Source organism: Lolium perenne, chromosome 5 (assembly GCF_019359855.2).
Source record: "Lolium perenne isolate Kyuss_39 chromosome 5, Kyuss_2.0, whole genome shotgun sequence".
Taxonomy (NCBI): domain Eukaryota; kingdom Viridiplantae; phylum Streptophyta; class Magnoliopsida; order Poales; family Poaceae; genus Lolium; species Lolium perenne.
Window position 1 is genome coordinate 149,787,946 of NC_067248.2, and position 22,679 is coordinate 149,810,624.

The 22,679-nt window shown below is 44.7% G+C and overlaps 1 protein-coding gene and 2 long non-coding RNA genes across 4 annotated transcripts; 1 reads left to right on the top strand and 2 right to left on the bottom strand.

Annotated features, from left to right (window-relative positions):
* The first annotated feature begins 5,465 nt into the window (after nt 1-5,465).
* Nucleotides 5,466-15,689, top strand: LOC127300227 (ABC transporter G family member 41). Its single transcript, XM_051330315.2, has 23 exons — nt 5,466-6,011; nt 6,086-6,171; nt 6,275-6,359; nt 6,458-6,617; nt 6,767-6,843; nt 7,045-7,098; nt 7,177-7,267; nt 7,707-8,008; nt 8,566-8,847; nt 9,632-9,945; nt 10,481-10,641; nt 10,769-10,872; nt 10,950-11,103; nt 11,297-11,434; nt 11,529-11,602; nt 11,703-12,035; nt 12,197-12,487; nt 13,474-13,557; nt 13,887-14,020; nt 14,283-14,516; nt 14,607-14,778; nt 14,873-15,127; nt 15,220-15,689. Exons 1-23 carry the CDS (start codon nt 5,466-5,468, stop codon nt 15,487-15,489), a joined length of 4,401 nt encoding a protein of 1,466 aa, XP_051186275.2. The 3' UTR covers nt 15,490-15,689.
* Nucleotides 6,527-14,408, bottom strand: LOC127300229 (uncharacterized). 2 transcript variants are annotated; one of them, XR_007850989.2, is made up of 5 exons: nt 14,297-14,408; nt 12,307-12,838; nt 12,115-12,214; nt 8,489-8,823; nt 6,527-6,652 (listed from the first exon to the last, which is right to left on the bottom strand). It is a non-coding gene; the product is annotated as an uncharacterized lncRNA (long non-coding RNA). The 2 variants fall into 2 exon arrangements; XR_011745098.1 differs by lacking the exon at nt 6,527-6,652 and having other exon boundaries at nt 7,282-8,823.
* On the bottom strand, nt 14,631-18,120 carry LOC127300230 (uncharacterized). Its single transcript, XR_011745099.1, has 3 exons — nt 17,707-18,120; nt 14,889-15,119; nt 14,631-14,781 (listed from the first exon to the last, which is right to left on the bottom strand). It is a non-coding gene; the product is annotated as an uncharacterized lncRNA (long non-coding RNA).
* Nucleotides 18,121-22,679: the final 4,559 nt, after the last annotated feature.

A 22,679-nucleotide genomic window follows, 5' to 3' on the forward strand; every position in this document is an offset into this window, starting at 1 on the left:
CATAGTTGCTAAGTGTTATTGTTAGAATTATATCTATCATTCCTATGTTCAGAGTACTTTGATCCTAGCTCACAATGATTTTACAATAAACTTGATCAAGATTGTGTTAGCTTCATGTCACCTAAAAAATTATTTTTGTTATCACTTACCTACTCGAGGACGACCAGGAGTTAAGCTTGGGGATGCTGATACGTTGCAATCGTATCTATAATTTTTGATGCTCCATGCTTGTTTTACACCAATTTTTATATGTTTTGTTTACACTTCGTTGCACTTTTATGCATTTTCCGGAACTTACCTATTGACAAGATGCCACAGTGCCATTTCCCTGTTTTCTGATGTTTTGTATTTCATAAAAGTTGTACAGAAAATATTCTCGAAGTTGGACAAAACAAAAGACGAAGTTCCTATTTTACTGTAACGAAGACGGGGTCCAGAGGAGAGACGAAGAAGTTCGACGAGGCGGCCACACCTGCCCTGGGAGAGACCCACCCCCTGGGCGTGCCTAGGGGTGGTGTGGGCCCCTCGGGCACCCACCGAGCTCGCCCTTCCGCTTATTTATTCGCCTGTTCGGGAAAAAACTAAATACCCGAGCCTCCATCCACGAAAAGTTCCATCGCGGCCGCCATCGCCGACCCTAGCTCGGGAGGGTTCTGAAGCTCTTCCCGGCACCCTGTCGGAGAGGGAGATCATCACCGCAGGCCTCTACATCGCCATGACCACCTCCGAAGTGATGCATGAGTAGTTCATCGCTGGACTACAGGTTCATAGCAGCAGCTAGATGGTTGTATTCTCCAATTTATGCTTCATATTTATATCTTATGAGATGCCTATCATGATCAAGATGATCTTTATGTAATGCTACATGTTGTGTTTGCTGGGATTCGATGAATATTGAATACTATGGTTGAGATTGATTATATACTTGTCATATGTTATTTTTGATCCTGCATGCTCTTCGTTGCTAGTAGATGCTCTGGCCAAGTATGTGCTTGTGACTCCAAGAGGGAGTATTTATGCTCGATAGTGGGTTCATGCCTCTAGTAATCTGGGACAGTGACAATACCTTCTAAGATTGTAGATGTGTTGTTGCTACTAAGTAGAAAACAACAGTGCTTTGTCTGAGGATAATTCTATTGTTTACTTTACACACTTTGCTTAATGCAGTAATTTGTTGCTTGCAACTTAATACTGAAAGAGGTGCGGACGCTAACCGGAAGTTGGATTATTAGTCATAGACGCAGTTGGATTACGGTCTATGTATTATGTTGTAATGCCCAAACGAATCGCATAGTAATCATCTTGTCATGTATGGTCTTTATTCTGTCAATTGCCCAGCTGTAATTTGTTCACCCAACATGTTATTTATCTTTATGGAGAGATACCTCTAGTGAACCGTGGACCCCGGTCCTTTCTTTTACATTGAAAATCATCTACTGCAAACACTTGTTTTGTTTACTTACTGCAAGCACTGTTCTCTTTAATTCTACTGCAAACAAACATCTCTTTTCACACAATACGGTTAATTCTTTGTTTTCAGCAAAACCGGTGAGATTGACAACCTCACTGTAAGTTGGGAAAAAGTATTTTGGTTGTGTTGTGTGCAGGTTCCACGTTGTTGCTGACGCCGGTAGTGCGCCCTGCCAAAAGTCAGCCAGCAACACCTTCATAAGTCATTTCTTTCTCCTACTGGTCGATTCAACCTTGGTTTCTTACTGAGAGAAAACTTGCTACTGTGTTCATCATACCTTCCTCTTGGGTTCCCAAACGGTGTGCTCTGCACTCATCACACCGCACCAGCAAAATCACAGATGCGTGCACCTACAGGGGAAGTAGCCCTGATACGGCTTGTTCCTGGCCGTCATTGGCCTGCCTGGCCCGTGGTTGCCCAGATCGAGCCCATCATAGCGCGTCGCCCAGCGAGGGAGAGCCATGCCGCCACAACATTCGCCCCCAAGATCTGTAGTAGCGCCGCCCAGAGAACCTTCGTGCATGCCTGGAACCGCCACAGAAACACCCATTGAGGTCATCGTCTCCTATTCCGCACCGTGCTAAGCCATGACCGCCCCACGAGGTCGCCCTTGCGCATGGGTAAAAGAGGTCTCGTTGCCACCGACACCACACGGGCTTTGCCCGGCGACGCTCATCGGCGGCAGCAGGGGAGGATGGGAGGAGCGGTGGAATGAGGCGGCAGTAAGTTTGGCGGGTCTCTATGACCCGCACGGGAGCGACACGAGAAGCGAAGCAGTTTTTCTTGAGAATATTTCAATGGAATTAGCCACAACATTAAGAACAAATCCCAAGTTCAGAAACCTTGTTCTGGTCCACGAGATCCTCCTCTCCCTCCTCCTCCCAGCCACCCCTCCCTCTTGTGGCTCCCCTGTCCGCTGCCAATGTCGGCGCCGGTGGTGGTGGCGGCATCCGGTCGCCAGAGGCGGAGGGCTAGGAGCCGCATCAGGTGGATCCTCTCTGCGCGGAGAGGCTGAGCTCTGGTGACTCGTGGTGGTGGCTCTCTCAGCGACAAACGCGAGTGATGGGTTGGAAACGGTATGCGGCGGCCTCAACCGTGGATGCGCCTGCCCGATCTGAGTCGCGCAATTCGCGGTTGTTGCACATACTGACATAGGCATCCCCAATGGGCCTGCCAAAGATAGTACCCGGGGTTTATTGAAGGCCCACGACTCGAAGAATAAGAAGAACCGGAAGCCCAAATTGCTATTAAGGAAAGCTAGAGTTGTATTAGAAGATAATATTTGTAATCTTGCGGGATGAGTTAGAAACCCTCCCGGACTTTGTAACTTGTACATTACGAAATCCCTCGGCTCCACCTCCTATATAAGGGGGAGTCGAGGGACGAAGAAAGTATCGAATCATTGTCTCACAAACCCTAGCTTTCATATCGTCGAGTACTTTTCGGCTGAAACCTTCGAGATCTACTTGCCCTCTACTTCTAACTAAACCCTAGTCTACAACCCGTAGGCATTGACAAGTTAATCCCTTGTCACATACCTAGTCAGCCCTGGGAGTAATGTTGGTTGTGCAGCGACAGCGGGCACCACGTTGCTCATATGTCGCTGGTGCACCTGTCGTTTCCTAATGTGGTGGACGTTCTGAACCACCTTCATCATCGTGGGCCTCGGCCAACTGTATACCCCATCCACTTGTCGTTCGGTCCATCATTAGGATTCGGGATTGGTCCCCTGCTCACATTTCATGTTAGTCACGTTTCTGCAAATTAGGCACTAACCCATCATGACAATGCATTGGCTTGAGCCTACTCATCCCGGGAGAGAAAGAAAGAAAGATGGGGAGCTCTCATTTCCCCCTCCTCCTCTCTCTCCATACCATCGCCTCTCTCGTGCCGGCTCCCCACTCCCCTCTTTCGGTGGCCTCACCAACGGGGGTGACTCGGAGAGGGGAGGTTGCGCCTCCTCTGTAGATAGTAGTATAGGTTTGGTGTTTTTCCCCTATGGAGATTGGCGATATGTCACAAAGATCTAGGGCTTTAGCATTTTTGAGTGGCATCTTGTGGCTGGTTGGTATTCTCCTTCTTTCCATGGCGCTCTGATGGCCGGAGGAGGAGATATGAAGAGGCGATATGGTTGTGGTATCGTCAAATAAGATCGATGTGCAACCTCCAGATCTGGATTCAAGGCCTCTGGTGTCCAAGGTGGAAGATGGAAGCCTCTCTTCTGCGCTCGTCCTAGTGACGAGGAAGAAGGGGGTTCCCCTCTACCTGATGGCGGGTGGCCAGATCGGCGGTAGGGGAGTGAAGAAGCTGCTCCCGGGAGTGTTCTCAAGGTGGACCTTCTTTGGTCGTCGTCCAAGATGGTCGCAATGAAACTGCTCCCCTCCCCGTTCGTCGGTGTCGGTTCATCTCGACCGACAATTGCATGTCAAAGTCACCCTCCAGGCCGATGTTCCGAAAAGGAGTCCCCTCTGCACCAACTCACTAGGCACTAGTGCCTCTCCCCAAGTGGTATCGCACCATGCGGTGAGGTGCTCGTTTGGTATGGGTTGCCAAGTAGAGGTGGCGCCTGTTAGCATTTCTAGTTTCTTTCTCTGGTCCTTAGTGCAAAAAGTTTGGACCGGTGTGTAATTTCGTTCTTTCTAGCAGTCCTTCATGTAATATTTGTTCCACCACTGAATGAATGATTTTAGGTCCCTCTAGGACCTGCCCTGTTCAAAGAAAAACTCATCCAAGAGATCATGTCAGATCGGAACAAGTACACGGCCAGAGTAGTCAGTGGAAGTAACATTATTAGTAATAGCACATGCATGCAATGTAACACATCCATTAAGGTGACCTATTTATCATGAAATATATCACTGGAAATATGTCAATAAAATATGAATTCTATGTCACCAAAAACATATCGTTGGAACCTTTTTGAAATATGAATCTAAGAATATAGCTTTTGTAGACATATAATTCATATTTAGTTGATCAAATTAACGGTTAAAGATTGCTTTAAACTGTGTGCATGTCTGTTAAACTAGAACAAAGGAGTAGAAAAGTTTGATCGAAGTTTTCAAACAAAAATCATCAATGCCACAATACAAAAATTAATATTGTCAAATACACCTCAAAATAGTTTTGTATATAGTACTCAAAATGGGATTTATCCACAATAGTATCTATATCTATATATGGGGACAGGACTTGATATTGGAGCCCGAACATCGGGCCGGGGCTCGAGCTTGCAGAAAACGGGATTTAAGTTTAGTTCAGGCTGGGCTAGGCTTTTGTCCATTCAGACCGGATTCGGGCTTGGTTTATAAACGCAAAACTCGGGCCGGGCTCGGGCCTAGGAATTTATGTTCAGGTTTTTTTGGCCTGGCCCAAAACCTGGCCCGGCCCGATAAATGCCCAGGTGTAAACAAGACCTTGTGAGTGGATGACCTGCCCAACTACAAATAGGGAGTCACATGTTAGTCGTGACGAAAGCTATCTAAATGTACAATCAGCCGGGAAACGCTAAACCACCACATATAAAAGTTGTGAAGCGGAGGACCAGGAGGGCAGGGGCAGCAGCGTGTGCACGACTCGGATCGGCATAGCTCAAACATTTTTCAGATCATAATTGTTACTCCCTTTGTTTGGAAAAGAATATCGCGGATTTATTTAGATAAGCATGTATCTAGAGTATCTAGATCGCATGTATCTAGAGTATCTAGATAAATTTGTGACGTCTTTCTTGGGAGTAATGGAGTATTTCTTCTAAAAGTTTAATTAAACTATACCCGTAGTTTGACATTTAAAAATAATATACGGCTTACTCATTGGGAGTGTTTAACTGGTGAAGTTTCAGCCATCTATAAAGTCCACATCATTATAACTAATCGAGCGAGTTGAATGAGAGAATAAAGGAATAGTGAGCAATCAAGATGATTCGTCAACTACTACTAAGTACAACAGCTTGTTGTCAACAAGAGAGGCAGAGAAGGAAGAGGAGAGGTAGGCGATGAGCAAGGTGAAGATGGGCGAGTTAGAACAAGAAGAGATAGTCGACCATGAGTCAGAGAAGGAGGCGGCCTCAGCCGCTAGCAGGCTGCAACTGTCGTCGTCGTCGTTGAGGGAGGCGCTCTCCTCCACTTCCTCCCTGTCCAGGCTCTCCCTCTCCCTCTCCCTGAGAGAACAGCACCACGACGAGGAAGGTGAGCTGAAATGGGCGGCCATCGAGCGGCTGCCAACCATGGACAGGCTCCACACCTCGCTGCCTCTCCATGCCAAGGCCAATGCCGGCGACGGTGCCCATCTGCTGGAGCCGGTGGACGTGCGGACCCTGGGTGCGGCAGACCGGCGGGAGCTCGTGCACAACCTCATCGCTGACATCCACAAGGACAACCTCCGCCTGCTCCGGTACCAGCGCCGCCGGATGGACAGGGTGGGCGTGCGGCAGCCCACTGTTGAGGTCCGCTGGCGGAACGTCCGTGTCGAGGCCGAGTGCCAGGTCGTCGATGGCAAGCCGCTGCCCACGCTCCTCAACTCCGCCATATCCACGCTCTCTGTAAGTCATTCACCTGCCTACATCTTTTCTGTACTGCCGCCTGTTCGCTTAAATGCCTCCACTGATATCTGCAGCTGCTCACCACCATGCTGGGCTTCAAGCGTAACCAAGAAAGGATCCACATCCTCAAAGATGTCACCGGCATCCTCAAACCTTCCAGGTAACCGGCCTCTGCTATATGTTCATGTATCATAATCTTCTTGCGGTTTCCTTCCATGTACATGTACATGTATATCATAATCAATCCGTACATGTGCATGCAGGATGACCCTACTCCTTGGACCCCCAGGCTGCGGAAAAACATCCCTCTTGCTAGCACTTGCGGGAAAGCTCAACAGAAATCTCAAGGTATCCCTGTCCCCATCTTCTATTTTCTGCACGTGAAGAACAGAGAAAATACAATTTCAGTACTTCATTAGATCACATACATACATATGTATGCGCAGGTAACAGGAGAAACTGAATACAATGGTGTCAAGCTGCAAGATTTTGTTCCGGAGAAGACAGCAGCTTACATTGGTCAGTATGATCTTCATGTCCCTGAGATGACTGTCAGGGAGACGCTCGACTTCTCTGCAAGATTCCAGGGCGTCGGCAGCAGAGCAGGTAACTAAGTTTACTTCTTTTCCTGGAGCAGGTAACTAAACACAAAGCCGTAAGGATCTTGGTTTCAGAAATACTTCTTTTTTTTTGGAAGGAAGTTTCAGGGAAGCATCACCACTAAACAAGTGCTCTAAATTTCTTATGTACAACAGAAATCATGAAGGAAGTCATTAGAAGGGAGAAGGAGGCCGGTATCACCCCTGACCCCGACATAGATACGTACATGAAGGTAACCATTCTTGGTATAATTTTTTAAATTTTTTGAGTTTGCGAATCAAAACCCTCTTCTCTGGTAACATTAAAAGAAAACTGAAATCACTATCCTTTCTGCCAACATAATTGTTCAGTGGGATTGTTTCCTATTGATTCTTACACAAATAACATCATGTGCCCACATCCCAATTAATTTCAGCTGTGATCTTTTTTATAGGCAATATCTGTGGAAGGTTTAGAAAGAAGCATGCAAACAGATTACATTATGAAGGTAATTGATGTTAATAAAAAATCTCTAGACTCAGCGCATAGTACTTCTCCTGTGCGTAATCTCTTTCTTGCATCACAGATCATGGGACTTGACATATGCGCTGATGTACTAGTGGGAGATGCTATGAGAAGAGGTATTTCAGGCGGTGAGAAGAAAAGACTAACCACAGGTGATTTCAGCTGATATACTATCTAAATTCTAATTTTGGAAAGAACTTTTTTCATAATAAATACTTAAATAATTATTCAACTCGTTGACTAAAATTCCTTAACTGAGTATTGGAACATTATACAAGTTTCAATTTTTTCGTCAATGTTTTCAGTAAATTTTTATGGCCAACTAATATGAAAATCTTGTCACAACTAGGCTGACAACAGGGAAAGGGTAAATCAGACAATCCATTGTAATGAAAGCATGAAAGCCACCCTTATGGGAAAATCAGCTTAGCATGACTCTCGTTCCCTTTTTTTAGAATATAGCTACTCAAGTGATATATTCAGTTTGTCTAATCCTAAGCTCGATTTTGGTCTATATAATATAAATAAAATAAAATAATTCGATGCTGGATGCTTATTTTCTTTTTATTTCTAAAAATTTCTTACAATCAGGAGAGATGATAGTAGGGCCCTCAAAAGCGCTCTTCATGGATGAAATATCAACTGGGCTGGACAGTTCGACCACCTTTCAAATTGTTTCTTGCCTCCAACAGCTAGCTCATATATCAGAGTCTACCATACTGGTCTCACTCCTTCAACCAGCACCAGAGACTTATGACCTTTTTGATGATATTATCTTGATGGCTGAAGGACAAATCGTTTACCATGGCCGTAAGGATTGCATTATGAGTTTCTTTGAATCGTGTGGATTTAAGTGTCCCGAAAGAAAAGGGGGCGCTGACTTTCTTCAAGAGGTATTTAACAAAATACTAATTTACCTAGTCTAACTAATTGCTCACCAATAGCATCTAGGAGTTCATGTAAGGCATGGTTCTGTTAGCATAACGTCCAATAAGCCATATATGGAAAATAAATTCACTATGCATGGAACCTGCACTTCACGTAAGCATCAATACATGCAGCACCAGATGTTCAAATTTGCGCCTCTCTAGTTCTTGTTAAATTTAATCAGATCTTTCTGTCAGTGAAATGAGGCAGAATGCCGATCTGGTATGTCAAATTTTGTTTGCCACATGCACATCATTTGGCAAATATGAAATAACACAACTGGAGATTTTATATATCTATAGCAGTGCAAATATAAATTCTCTTATAGTGATATCTTTTGAGTTTCAACATTTTTGCAAATTAAGAGTGCCGCCTATAATTTTATTGCACATACAGTAAAAATAAATGTTGTTAATATGAATTAACTGAGTGTAGATTGTGAGTACCTGATTTTGTCTTGCTTATTAGTACACTTGCTTACCATCATAAGGTAGTTCACTCTTCAAAACTTGTGTGTATATAGGTCTTGTCAAAAAAGGATCAACAGCAATACTGGAGCCGTACCAAAGAAAGATATAATTTTGTTACAGTTGACCAATTCTGTGACAAGTTCAAAGCATCTCCAAGTGGTCAGAATCTTGCGGAGGAGCTTTTGAAGCCGTATGACAAATCAAAAGGACATAAGGATGCCCTGTCCTTCAGCATCTACTCATTATCCAAGTTGGATCTCCTCAAGGCATGTTTTGCGCGGGAGCTCCTCCTTATGAAAAGGAATGCCTTCCTGTATATAACAAAAACCATTCAGGTAAGAAAGTAGAAGCAATCTTTAGGAGAAAATTGTGGTTTCAGATTTTCTGCCTAGTTTTAGAGTGATGTACTAAATATCACTAGCTAGGTGTTTACGAGTGCAAGTTGAGTTCTAGTTTGTACACATAATCTGCATAGTACATGCATTATCCTCAGTATTGCTAGTTAGGATAGACATAAGCAAAACCTAGCTACAAGCAGTGCAGTACTGCGGTGTAAAAAAGTTATTGTGTTACTATGGAGGTCTCTATAAAGCCTTATGGCTAAAAATTGAGATTTTTAAACTTGTATCATCATAAGCTATATACATCAACATTTGAATCTCTTGCAAATTTGAAGTGAGCTGCAGCATTACATAGTACAGTTAAGGGAAATGTTGATGCAGTCTACAGATGTAGGTGTCAAATATTGTACGGAATAGCAACTGGATGTACTTAACACACTGTACATAGATCTGTAGCCATTTTGCAGTAGTTTCTTCTAGGGATTACCGCAGTAGGAACACTGAGCTCACGGACCATATAGAAGTCTACGGTGGGAACTGGCCAAGCATGTCAGCGTCTTAATGTACATTCAGTTCCTACTCAGTGTGCAATTCAGGACATCAATGCTTGTGTGCTTATATCATTACCTGTACTTGTCTAAAGTACCATTGCTATAGCGTATTTGGTTATTGTATTTCTTACAGTTTTCATCATAAAATTTATTGAGTTTACAGTGATGTTGCATTTTTCTCAACATGACCACCATAAGTTAACATACTGGAGTACATACTTTCGCAGCTTGGACTACTTGCTGTTATTACTGGGACAGTATTTCTGCGCACGCGTATGGGTGTTGACAGGGTTCATGCTAACTATTACATGGGTTCAATCTTTTATGCCCTCCTGCTTCTGATGGTGAATGGGTTCCCTGAACTGGCCATGGCAGTTAGCAGACTCCCTGTCTTCTACAAACAGCGAGACTACTACTTCTATCCTGCATGGGCTTATGCAATACCATCTTTTATCTTAAAGATTCCAGTCTCTTTAGTTGAGTCAGTAGCTTGGACATCAATATCCTACTTCCTGATTGGCTATACCCCGGAAGCATCCAGGTAAAATTACAATTAACTAGCAAATTCAACTACGGCAACATTTTCTTTATCATTGAGGAATTACCACCATTGACCCTGAATCATTGAGAGTATAATCACCTGAGTGAAAAATAAAATATCCCTGCAAAGAAAACGAGTACAGAAGTATACCATTCTTTATACAGGTTCCTTATTTATTACTCCCTCCGTTCCAAAATGTAAGGCACCTAAGGTTTAGCCAAAGGTCAACATCTTCTAAGTTTGACCAAGTTTATATGAAGAAATAAGAATATCTACAATATCAAATGGACATTTTCAGAAACTATACTTTCTGGTGAATCTATTGATATTGATTTAATATTTTGAATGCTTATATTTTTTTGTATAAATTTGGTCAAACTTAAAATATGTTGACTTTTGACTAAAGCTTAGGCGCCTTACATTTTGGGACAGAGGGAATACTATTTTTACTTCTCTTTTAGAATTTCTTGCATGCATAAAACCTAATTTTTTAGATGTAATACTTTGTGTTAACATGCATGATTCTTGTGTTCAGATTTTTCCGTCAGCTCCTCATCCTCTTCCTCATCCACACCTCAGCATTATCAATGTTTCGATGTGTCGCCTCATACTGTCAAACAATGGTGGCTGGTTCAGTCGGTGGTACGCTGGCATTTCTGGTCATCCTTCTGTTTGGGGGTTTCATAATTCCTCGCCGTAAGACATCCCCTTTTTTCATAAACTTCATATTCTAAAAGAGACGAGTCCTAATTTTGGGCAAAACTATGTTGTACTCAATTATTAAACAAGCATTGCTAACATTTTCAGTGGCATATTGCTACAGCATTTCTGCCTAATTGGCTAAAATGGGGATTTTGGATCTCCCCGTTGTCTTATGCTGAGATAGGCTTAACTGGAAATGAGTTTTTGGCTCCAAGATGGTTGGAGGTACACTTTGGCAACCAAGTCTGAACTAATTACAAAGATTGTACTCTCAAACTATACTGAAATTTCTGTGTTGATAGATCACAGCATCTGGTGCAAAACTTGGAAGGATTATACTAATGGATAAAGGGCTAGACTTCTCCAGCTACTTCTACTGGATATCAGTCGGAGCACTCATTGGGTTTATTTTGTTGTTTAATGTAGGCTATGCCACTGGCTTGACTATTAAAAACCGTAAGTGAGACAAGGCTGAAAATTTTCATTAAACTAAACAACTTAAATAACTTTTCTAGTCTAACAATATCGCATGAATAGCAAACTCGATCAAGCATATGCTGGACAAAAAATAACATCTGAAGTGGAGCAAAAATAGTTCCATTCAGAAGAACATGTTTCCTCCGTTCTTACCTCCTATGAGCCTTCTCAGTTCCAGGAACTTCTCAAGCTATTATATCTCGCAATAAGCCTACCACATTTGAAGAAAAAGACCAAGATATGTTCATGGATACGAAAAATGGGATGCCTAAGTTACAAGCAGAAACTGCTTTGACAGCTAATAGGACTGGTTAGTCAAATTCTACATGACGCAACTAAATGCAACTCACACTGTCAATGGTGTATAATTAAGAGTTGACTGATCGATAATTAAACTTGTGCAGGCAGGATGGCATTGCCTTTCACACCCCTTATAATATCATTCCAGGATGTCAACTACTATGTAGACACCCCTGCGGTAATTCTCATGTAGCTTCAACGTCCAAGAAAACATGACCATGGCTGGTCAGTAATAACTAATGGCTGGTCAGTAATAACTATGTATTTCCATGTTGCAGGAAATGAAGGAGCATGGTTACATGGAAAGTAAACTACAACTACTCCACAATATCACAGGAGCATTCCAGCCAGGGGTTCTCTCAGCACTCATGGGGGTTACTGGAGCTGGAAAAACAACACTCCTTGATGTTCTTGCTGGAAGGAAAACAGGCGGTGTTATTGAAGGGGATATAAGAATAGGAGGTTATCCCAAAATCCAAGAAACTTTTGCTAGGATATCAGGCTACTGTGAACAGACAGATGTTCATTCTCCCCAAATCACAGTTGGAGAGTCGGTAGCATATTCAGCCTGGTTGCGCCTTCCACCAGAAATTGATTCAAAAACAAGAAATGTGAGCTATATTTGATACTATAACGAAATAAAAAAAGACATATTCAAATCTATATAGAAAGAATAAAAGTTTAGCTTACCCATGGTTTGTATGCTTGTATCCTAGGTTCTGGGGACAGCTGTCATGAAATTGTGAGCTCACTGCATGTCTTTCCCTCGCAGGAATTTGTCAATGAAGTCCTTGAAACAATTGAATTGGATGACATTAGGGATTCCTTGGTTGGAATACCAGGGGTAAATGGACTATCGACAGAGCAACGGAAAAGGCTTACCATTGCAGTCGAGCTTGTATCTAATCCTTCAATCATATTCATGGATGAGCCAACATCAGGTTTGGATGCAAGGGCAGCTGCCATCGTCATGCGTGCAGTGAAGAACGTTGCAGACACAGGCCGAACAGTTGTATGCACCATTCACCAACCAAGTATTGAGATATTTGAGGCATTTGATGAGGTAATTACTTTACATATATAGCCTTCTCCAAGCTTCCCTCTCTCAGCCACCAAAATATATGCTTATTAATGGTAGTTTTCAAGTGCAATAAATATAGCGTAGATTCATCGTATATATAGTTTTATAAGGTGATTATTTTGGATAAGAACATCAGAAATCAGCTTTCAGAGACCGAGCGCCTGCTCGTGTGGCGAGCCCTGCCATCTTGCAGGCAGCTCGCCCAGGTTCAACTCAAGGGAGATGAATTCTGGGTGCCTCCCCCTTCTAGATAAAAAACAGTGGGGCTCCTCCTCCACTGGGTTCAAAACATGACTTCATCCTGAAATTATTATGAAGAATTTGTTCACCTTCCTGAAACAATTGGAAGTAGCCAGGTATTAGCATTTATTATCAGACACGGAATAAATGGCATGCTATCTCAGATATAATTCATAACTGTATCTGCCACAACCGAAAGTTTCCTAACCATATTAACTGGCTACTTAAAGAACCCCAAACTAAGTCCAATACAGAGTCTGCCTCAAACTAATTGTTCTAGAAACTAACAGTGAAACTACTGGCATCTTTCTAACAAAGGACGAGGCCTCTGTTATAATATGAAACAATAAAAAAATGAGCTGAGACGTTCGTTCATAGGGCAGAAATTCCCAAATAATAATTAGAGAAAAGAAAAACATATTTACTCCGGTTATCTTTGTAGGATTTGAACTATAACTGTGCTGATCAATTAGATGTATATGAGGATACCTTCATACATATCCATTTACAAATATTAAAATACTATAACAAGCACAACCATATTTTTTAATATTTGTGTGTGTATTTTCTTATGTATAAGTATAACTGTCCAATCATGTGAGTGATTCAGCTGGTTCAATGCAATTTAGCGTAAATTTTTTATGATAAACACCTTCACTAAAACAATTCATATAAAAGTTAAGTGCCACATTTACTAATTAGATTATAATATATATATATATATACAGTTGCTGCTTATGAAAAGGGGTGGAAAGTTGATTTATGCTGGGCCACTTGGACACCTTTCGTGTGAGGTCATCCGATATTTCCAGGTAATTAGTAATCCTAACTTGTCCTTACAAAAAAAGGTGTAAGTAAATGCACTTAAAATATAAGGCATCCATTTATATGGAGTATAAGTCAATTTAAACCTATATACAGTAACAAACTTAACAAGACTTTTCTCCACCCTTTTATGTATTTTGAAGGTTATGTATTTGCAATGAACATAGAACATGAAGGCTCCAGAATTATTAAACATAGTTGCACTCTTTTTTAGTTAGAGAAGACTATACTCAGTTCACAATCACATGAATTTTCTCCCCAGTTGCTGTTTTCCTATGTTACATATACTGGTGAAATAATTTATTTTCTCCTCTAGGAAATACCTGGGGTGCCCAGGATCAAGGACAATTACAACCCATCAACATGGATGTTAGAAGTTACTTCTACATCTATGGAAGTTCAACTGGGAGTAGATTTTGCACAAATGTACAGGGAATCATCAATGTGCAAGTAAGTCTCGAAGAACCAACACAGTTAGCTCTGCCTTAACATTCTTAATAATCATTACACAGCAACTTATGCAAAGTTGTGTTTCAAATCAAATGTAATGCTTCCAGCCTTCCACAATACTTGAACGGGCATCTTCGCAAATGATTAGAATGACACATAAGCATGGATCACCATAGGATACCTAACAGAACTCTCAATTAATATTTATATTAAATCTAACAGAATATCCATGCTAACCAGTATGTAAATTTGGTGATCAAAGGGACAAGAACATACTGGTAAAGCGCCTGAGCATACCAGTTCCAGGTACAAGTGACCTCCATTTCCCAACACAGTTCCCACAGAAGTTTTGGGAGCAATTCAAAGCTTGCCTCTGGAAGCAGTCTTTGTCATATTGGAGAACCCCTTCCTACAACCTGGTGCGGATGGTGTTCATAACAGTCACATGCATTTCCTTCGGTGTTTTATTCTGGCAGCAAGGAAACATCAACCGCATGTATGTAAGCCATCTCTTAATTATGTATCTTACCTGATGCACACACAGTAGCAGCATATGATTAAAGTTTCTTGTTTTGTTGGAGGGTAGAAATGACCAGCAAAGTTTGTTTACCATATTGGGGTGCATGTATGGAATCACTCTGTTCTCTGGCATCAACAACTGCCAATCGGTGATGCCATTTGTATCCGTTGAGCGCTCCGTCGTGTACCGGGAAAGGTTTGCAGGGATGTACTCACCTTGGGCCTACTCCTTTGCTCAGGTCCTATGAATCGCATGAAGATTACTAGTTTCAGAATTCAGATACAATATATTATTGCTATGTACATACATTGACTTGTCTTTTTGGGTGAAAGGTCGCCATGGAGATACCTTATGTGCTGGTGCAGGTACTGCTGTTCATGGTGATATCATACCCGATGGTAGGGTACACGTGGACACCAGCGAAGTTCTTTTGGTTCATGTATACCATGTTTTGCACGCTGCTCTACTTCCTCTACCTGGGAATGTTGATGGTGTCACTCACCCCCAACATCCAAGTCGCATCCATACTTGCATCCATGTTCTACACCCTACAAAACCTCATGTGTGGCTTCATCGTGCCTGCACCAGTAAGTCAAGTCATCTTTACTCTACAATATATACCACTAGATTTACAGACCAAAATGATGGTATTTTACAAGAACTCATAAACGTATTGCAGCAAATACCAAGATGGTGGATATGGCTCTACTATATCTCTCCAATGTCATGGACGCTCAATGTCTTCTTCACCACACAGTTCGGGGACGACACCGACAGAATGGTCATGGTATTTGGAGAGACCAAATCCATTGCAGTTTTCATGAGGGACTACTTTGATTTTCGCCGTGACCTGCTGCCACTGTCAGCCATAGCTCTGGCGGCGTTCCCCATCCTCTTTGCCGTCCTCTTTGGATACAATATCTCAAAGCTCAATTTCCAAAGGCGATAGACACACAGGTACTAAAAGTAGTAGAACCGTAGCACAATACAGAATAGGTATTGCACTCCATGTACACAAATTTAAACCATGTGTTTGCTTTAGTAAACAAAAAGGTCAGTGTATTTTTTGTGTAAACGTGATACATAGCACAACAGAATGGCTGTGTGTGATATTATTATCAATAGAGGCTCTTAGGCACTTTCTCTGCAGTTTGTATCATTTGTTATTATTGTAAATTTGTAATAGAAGTCTTTTACTGACGAAAAAAAAGCAACCCTGGCAGTATCAACAGCAGAATAGAATTGGTATCAGTTGCTCAACAGAAGAAAAAAAATTGAATCTATTAGCACCAGACACTTTGAAAATAGATCTATCCAAGATGTGCGGTAAACCAATTAAATTATCAAAGAATATGTATGAACTGCGAAGATATAGGTTTCAACGTATACATGGCTTACTTTTCTGTATGTACTGCTTAAAAATATCCCACAAATGTACGGCTTGGAGCCCAACTGTACAGGCGAAGTGGAAATATAGTTGAATGGTAACGATAAAAAATCTGGCAACAGACAGGCATTGAAGGTGCACGGCTGACGGTCATATAATCACTTATTTGCTTTGATGCTTCTCTGCTCTCAGGTAGTTGTTGAGGTACCATTTGTGCTCCCCCAGTAGCATTATTCATGTTCATGGCCTACCCAGCTATTGGTTTTACAATTTACTATTCCCAGCATATTTGCACACTTTAGTATGTTGCTAAGATGAGTCATTACGAAATATCTTCTAGCATATCTTTTTCGATAAAAGGAATATATTAATATCCAAAAGATGCCAATTACATCCGGCCTCTGAAACAACATGATATCAAGAACTAGTTGAGACATCAAAGATGCACACAGTCAAAAGGATATAAATAAATAAAAAGGGAAAAAATGCCTTGCCAAAATGATTAGCAACTCGCAACAGAAGAAATACAGCCTCTGCTGCAACGCACTGATCATAAGGCACACAGTAAGCACTCCCACAGTTCCGACATAAAAATTGCCATTCAAATGAAACTATATTCGCGCAACAAGCTATGAATCATCGTCTTCCCAAATTCAAGATCATCGCCTCCACCATCACTCTACGGTCTCAAACTCGACATGAGAAGTTGAGATTACCCGCTCCAGCCAGCACCATGGTAATCGTAATTGTCTAATCGACATGTACAATCGTGCTGAAGAAAGGCGGGGGGTTCTTGTCGCCTAGGCCCGCATTCATCGCCGTGTACTTTGGACACCAAACAGCAGCGGCTGACGAGCAAATCAGCCATGACGCCGTGCATGGCCATTGACGAGTTGGCAATATCGTCTTCATGCACATGACCTTGTAGACTGTGGGCCAAGCAGCAGACTTCATGGATGCCTTAGTTGTCCTCCATCTTCTACCATATTGTACCCATGCAGGTAATTCACTCTTCCCTTGAGGTAGTAATGCCTTGAGGTGTGTCACATCAAAATTGTTGAGATCATGAAGTAGCTTTGCATTTTTTTCTTATGAAGCACTATGGAAATTAATACACTTCCATCGAGGACAGGGTACTCTTTAGCCTTTACGATCTGCATCACTGCAGTAAAATGCTACCAATACCCACTCCAATTTACTGTAAAATACTACTCCCTCCGGTTCAAAATAATTGCCCAAAAATGGATGTATCTAGACATGTTTTAGTGTGTAGATATACATCTATTTTGGATAATTATTTTGAACGAGGGAGTACAAGGCATGCTTGCAATCTATAATTTTACACATGATATCATGGATCTAGGAGTTCACCTGCAGTTTATAAACCTGATTTCTAATTAAACGTATTGAGTTGTGATATTTTAGGAATACAGGTCGCAATCCAATGTCATTGTGCACTAAGAAATAGCATGCTGATCTACACAAGCAGTTGAGGTATGAAAATTTTAACGTGTTTTTTGCAGTTAATACTCAATGTTGGATTTGCTTTTACACTTACACTACAAGACCCCCACTAACATGGCCGCTAACTGGGCTCTTCATTTCACATTTTGGAAATGCTGAGAGAGATCAGTGTTTGGAAGACTACTTTGGGCTTTAAGCTTTATCACAATCATATGCCAATGCCGGTCTTTTCTCTCCAAACATTGTGTCTATGTGGAGCTCTCTTGTTTGTTGAGCATCAAAAAATAGTCTACTTTTATCAAAATTAGAGCCTACCTGGAGGGCCTGCTGCCAATTATTGGTGGCGATGAGGTCGGCGCGCGAGGGCCTCCATGACGGTGCAGAGTCTGCAGACCCGCGCCTTAGCTAGCGTCGGCCCGTGCATCCAGCCGCGTCTTGACGGGGCTGCGGCTGCGAGCGCCACCCTTCCTCCCGGACTCGGACGTCTCCGCGAACTCTCCCGATTTCCAGTGCTTCCGGTTCCGGTGACCTGACCCATCTGGCTCGCACGGTGGAGAGTTGGGGGGCGGGCGTTCAGTTCTCCGGCAGTGCGTGGGAGAGGAGATTGAAGAGAAGCTATGGTGTGAAGGGGAACGGAGGCGGCGGTGACGGGACGAGGGCGAAAGGGGCGGTTGGCGGCGGTGACGCCGCGAGCATCTCCGGGTCGCGCAAACCGTCCTCCAAACGAATTTAGACGCGCTCGACAAAAAAAAACATCGCCGGACGCGTCCTCAAAACCCGATTTTTGTTCGCGGTGTCCCACGTCCCGAATCCGTCCCCGCTACACACGGGACCCTTCAGGGAATCAGGAACGCCGGACACACTGAAAAGCGAAGCGAGACATGGCGGGACCGATGCGTCAGCGGCACATGAAAAATTCGTCCACCGCTCTCGCCTAATCGTGCCTCTCCCGCTGCGCATTTCTGCCATCCCAACACATTTGACCTATCCCGCCGATTCATTTCTCCTTTCCGCCGTCGCTGTGTTGTTCCTCCCACCGCCACCCTCTCCCCATCCATGGCTCCGCCGACTACCCCCAAAAATGGCCAAGAAAGCGGCCAAGAAGCCGTCAGGCAATGAGACGAAAGGGGCGAAGGCGCCCTTCGCGAAGCCGCGGAAAGCGTCGGCTCCGAAGAAGAAGCCGAAAGGCTGGACCAATGATCAGTGGTATCAAGACTGTCTGCATCGGAAGATGTCGACGGCGGAGCGGAAAGGACGGAGGGCGGCGCAGCTGGAGAAGAAGGCGTTGGCGGCGCGCGCGCACCAGCACGCTAGCCAGGTGTATCGCTGCCACCAACGCGAGCCCATGGAGTACGACGGTGCCGGCGTACATTCTGGGAGTGCTGTCCCCGTCGACATCCGGGTTCTACAATGACGGCCCTTCCACCACTCACGGGTGCGTGACGCCAAAATTATCGCCGCACTACCAGGATACGCTGCCGCGTGGCGGCTTCAACCCCAACACCGTCTTCTACTCCCCGGCGTACGAGCCAGGACCCGGTTCGGAGGGCACCCCGTTCAATAGCCGCAGGGTGTTGAGGATGACGAGGAGGAGGAGGGGAGGGGGTGGAGGACGAAGAGGGCGGCGACGAAGAGGACGACGAGGGTGCCGGTGAGGATGCCGATGATCTCATGGAGGTTGAAGCGGACGGCGCGAGGAAGAAGAAGAAGAAGAAGAAGAAGAAGAAGAAGAAGAAGAAGAAGAAGAAGAAGAAGAAGAAGAAGAAGAAGAAGGTGTCGGGCACACGAGGCCCCAAGTGGACGGTTCTGGAGGATCTATATCTGTGCGAGTCGTGGTCGACGGTGAGCCATGACTCCATCATCGGCGCCAACCAAAAATAGGGGAAGTATTGGGCGAGGATCAAGGCCGAGTTCGATGAGCGCAAGCTGATCAACAACGACTACAACAAAGTGACAATGAAGAGGAGCCAAAAGGCAATGTCGACGCGATGGACCATCATCCAGGCATCGGTGAACATGTTCCATGGGTACCATCACGACTTAGAGATCAGAGGCGACAACGGCGCCGACATCAGCCAATTGGTACGACTCTTTCTTACATAATATGTAGCATCTACATTGTATTCGATAAAATGATTGCGCTTCCTTTGGTTAGTTTGACAAGGCCATGGATTTGTACCGGAAGAACTCGAATGGGTATAAGTCGTTCGTGCTGATGCATTGCTATAGCAAGCTCAAAAAGAACCCCAAATGGTAGTTGACGCGCGTTTCGTTGTCGAAGGGGAAATACGCCATTGATCTGGATGCGCCACTGGCAACATCGGCAGGGCACCCTATCGGCAACAAGGCTGCCAAGGCCGCCTTGGCCGACGCCGCGTCGTCCGAGAAGACGCAGGCGTCGCTCACGTAGTTCCTCGTCGAGGTCTCCTCGAATTTGCTCTCCCGCGACAAAAAGGCCGAGAAAAGGTGGGCGGCGCTGCTCAAGAGACAAGAGGAGAAGATGGAGCTAAAGAAACGCATGGACGACATGTCCCTACTGAGAGCGTCGACAGAAGGAATGTCTCCCCGGATGCGGGCGGCGCACAACTTTTCAAAGGCTAGATCCTCGACGACATCGAAGCCAAAATGGCGGCGGCCGAAGCGGCGGCCCAGGCAGCGGCAGCAATCCCAAACCCGAAGCAAGAGCCGGCAGACGCGTCTGCGACAACATCTACTACTACACCTGCGTTGGCCTCTACCTCGACGTCGGCGAGGGAGCATGCACACCGGGTAGATCACGACGAGTTCATCGTGATCGAAGGGCCTACGTTGACTCACGATGCGCCGTCGGCGTCAGCGTCGCCCAACCCCAACCCCTTCTTCTAATTCTTTCGTCGGCATGTACTATGATCGCGCATCCAGTACTTTGATCGCCGCTACTTGATTGCGACGACTTCAGCGGGATAGGGCTCTTTTGAATGCAAACTATTTGAATTCCTCATTGGGGACGGCGTTTGGGGGACACGACTGGGGAGCGACATCCCCCAAACGCGGCACGAAAAAACTCGTCCCCCGAACGCTCGATCCGGCGCCGTTTGGGGGACGGTTTTGGGGACGCGACTGGAGATGCTCAACAGGCGCGGCAAAAGGCGCGCGCTAAAAAACTGCAAATTTGGCGCGCGGAAGCGCGTGCCAACCTCCAGCGGTCGCGCGAAAACGTTGTGCGCTAAAAGTTTTGCCCCGCGCGGATTTGCGCCATCCTGCGCGCCAAACTTGTCGCGTCGTCTGCCGCGTGCGCTATAAAGACGCCACACGCGCGCACCCAACCATCCGGAAGTTTCACAACCACGCATGTCATTTCGCCGCCCTGCCTCGCTCCGCCTCCCACCTCGCTCCGCGTCGCCGATCCGCCTCGCGACAAGATGCCGCCCCGCCACCGCTCGACCTCCGGCTACCGCGGCGTCCGCGTGCGGCCGAGCGGGACGTTCTACGCCGAGATCCGTAGCGGCGACGAGCGCATCGGGCTCGGAACATTCGGGACGGCGCACGAGGCATCGCGCGCCTACGACGCGGTTTCCTCACTAGTAGGAAAAAGGCTCATCAGTGGCGCACCAAATATCAATTCTGTGGCGCACGGGCGGTGCGCCACAGAATTCTTGCCACGAAAATAAGGTTTCTGTGGCGCACCTGGCCATGCGCCACAGAATTAAGTTTTTGTGGCGCACTGTGACTGGTGCGCCACAGAAATAAGTAGTTCTGTAGCGCATGTGTATAGCTGCGCCACAGAAATAGGTGCGCCACAGAATTATGTTTTGGTGCGCCACAGAAGAATCTACAGGTATACTCAATTTTGTGCTCCCTGATGTATTATACAGGTTTTATACTGGTTTTATACACCGTATACAGGTTATATATTGATATAATATAGACAGATATAATATGGACATATATAATCATCACATCATCATCACATTACTTAGAGCCCGATCGAGTTATACATATAGCTCCATACAACTCATAATCTATGCAAATTAATTAAGTTCATCATCTCTAGATACAAATGAAGTGACACCGGCCGCCGCCTACACTAGGATGAAATAGAGTACCGCCGCGACGGTGGTGAGCAAGAGCGAGAGCACAAGGAAGGTCTTCATCTTGCTCTTGTTCGCTTGGTGCTTCCTCCACTTGGCAACCGCCTCGTGTCTAGTCGGGTACCCTTTGTAGCAGTTGCCGCTGAACTTGTGCACCTGTTTCTTGCACTCCTCCCACTCCTCGTACACTCCTGGAACCCGCCCCTCGAACACGACGTAGTACGTCATCTCTATGGACACAAGGCATATTAGTATATAACGCAATGGAAAGAGTTAGAGGGTTCACATGCATACATTTTCACAAGAATTAAAGCAAGGAAATAATAATAAACCTAAAATACATATAGCATCGGTATCACATAAGTAATATGGTTCAACGATAACGACTACAATAGTAATTGAAGTCCAACAACGACGACCACCGTTTCGAGCAAATTAAGCAAGTTTAGTTTACAACACGGTACAAATTGTCCATCGATTCAAAGTAATGCTAGGCACACCGGCCTCGGTCAACGAGACGTCTTCTTGAGCGGCTCCGGGAACGGCTTGTACAAGTCCTTCGTCGTCCACGTCATTCCATCACCCTGCCTATGTAGGCGTTCTTCGATTTCCCTCTTAGACAACCCTCTGACTTGGTATAAGAGCCCCGATGCATTGGATACATCTTGTAAGATAATTTCCGAGAGCTTTACTTGGATGCGATGGAAGTCTTCTCTAAGATCATCATCATTGATTTGCCTCGACATTTTAATGGGGTCTCGCTTACTAGGTGGCAGAGACATCAACTCTGCATCCTCGACAAACCCTTTAAGGTGATGGAGGACATAGAAGGCCTCCTTAATGCTGCCAGCTGGCTGCTTGATACAAGGGAAGTCGATCACGTGCTTGAACCCGTGCTTTTTAGTGTCCGGCCTGATATATTTCCCATTCTTGTCGAAGGTGCCTCCATTTTTTGAGTAGCCAAGGATAGCCTCATCGAGAACACCCCTTATTCTCTCGTAGTCTTTCTTCGTCGTCGTACTCGACGAGTCGAAATACTGGGCTAGTGACCACTTCGGTTCTAGGATGATGAGTGTGCAGTATTTGTCCCTGCTCAACACATGCAATTGAAATGGAATGTTGGAAATGATCGGAAATGGAAGAAATATATAAGAGAGCATAAGTTACGACGGCCGTGAGCGGATGTGTACTTACTCGGGAAAGACAGGCAGAAGAATG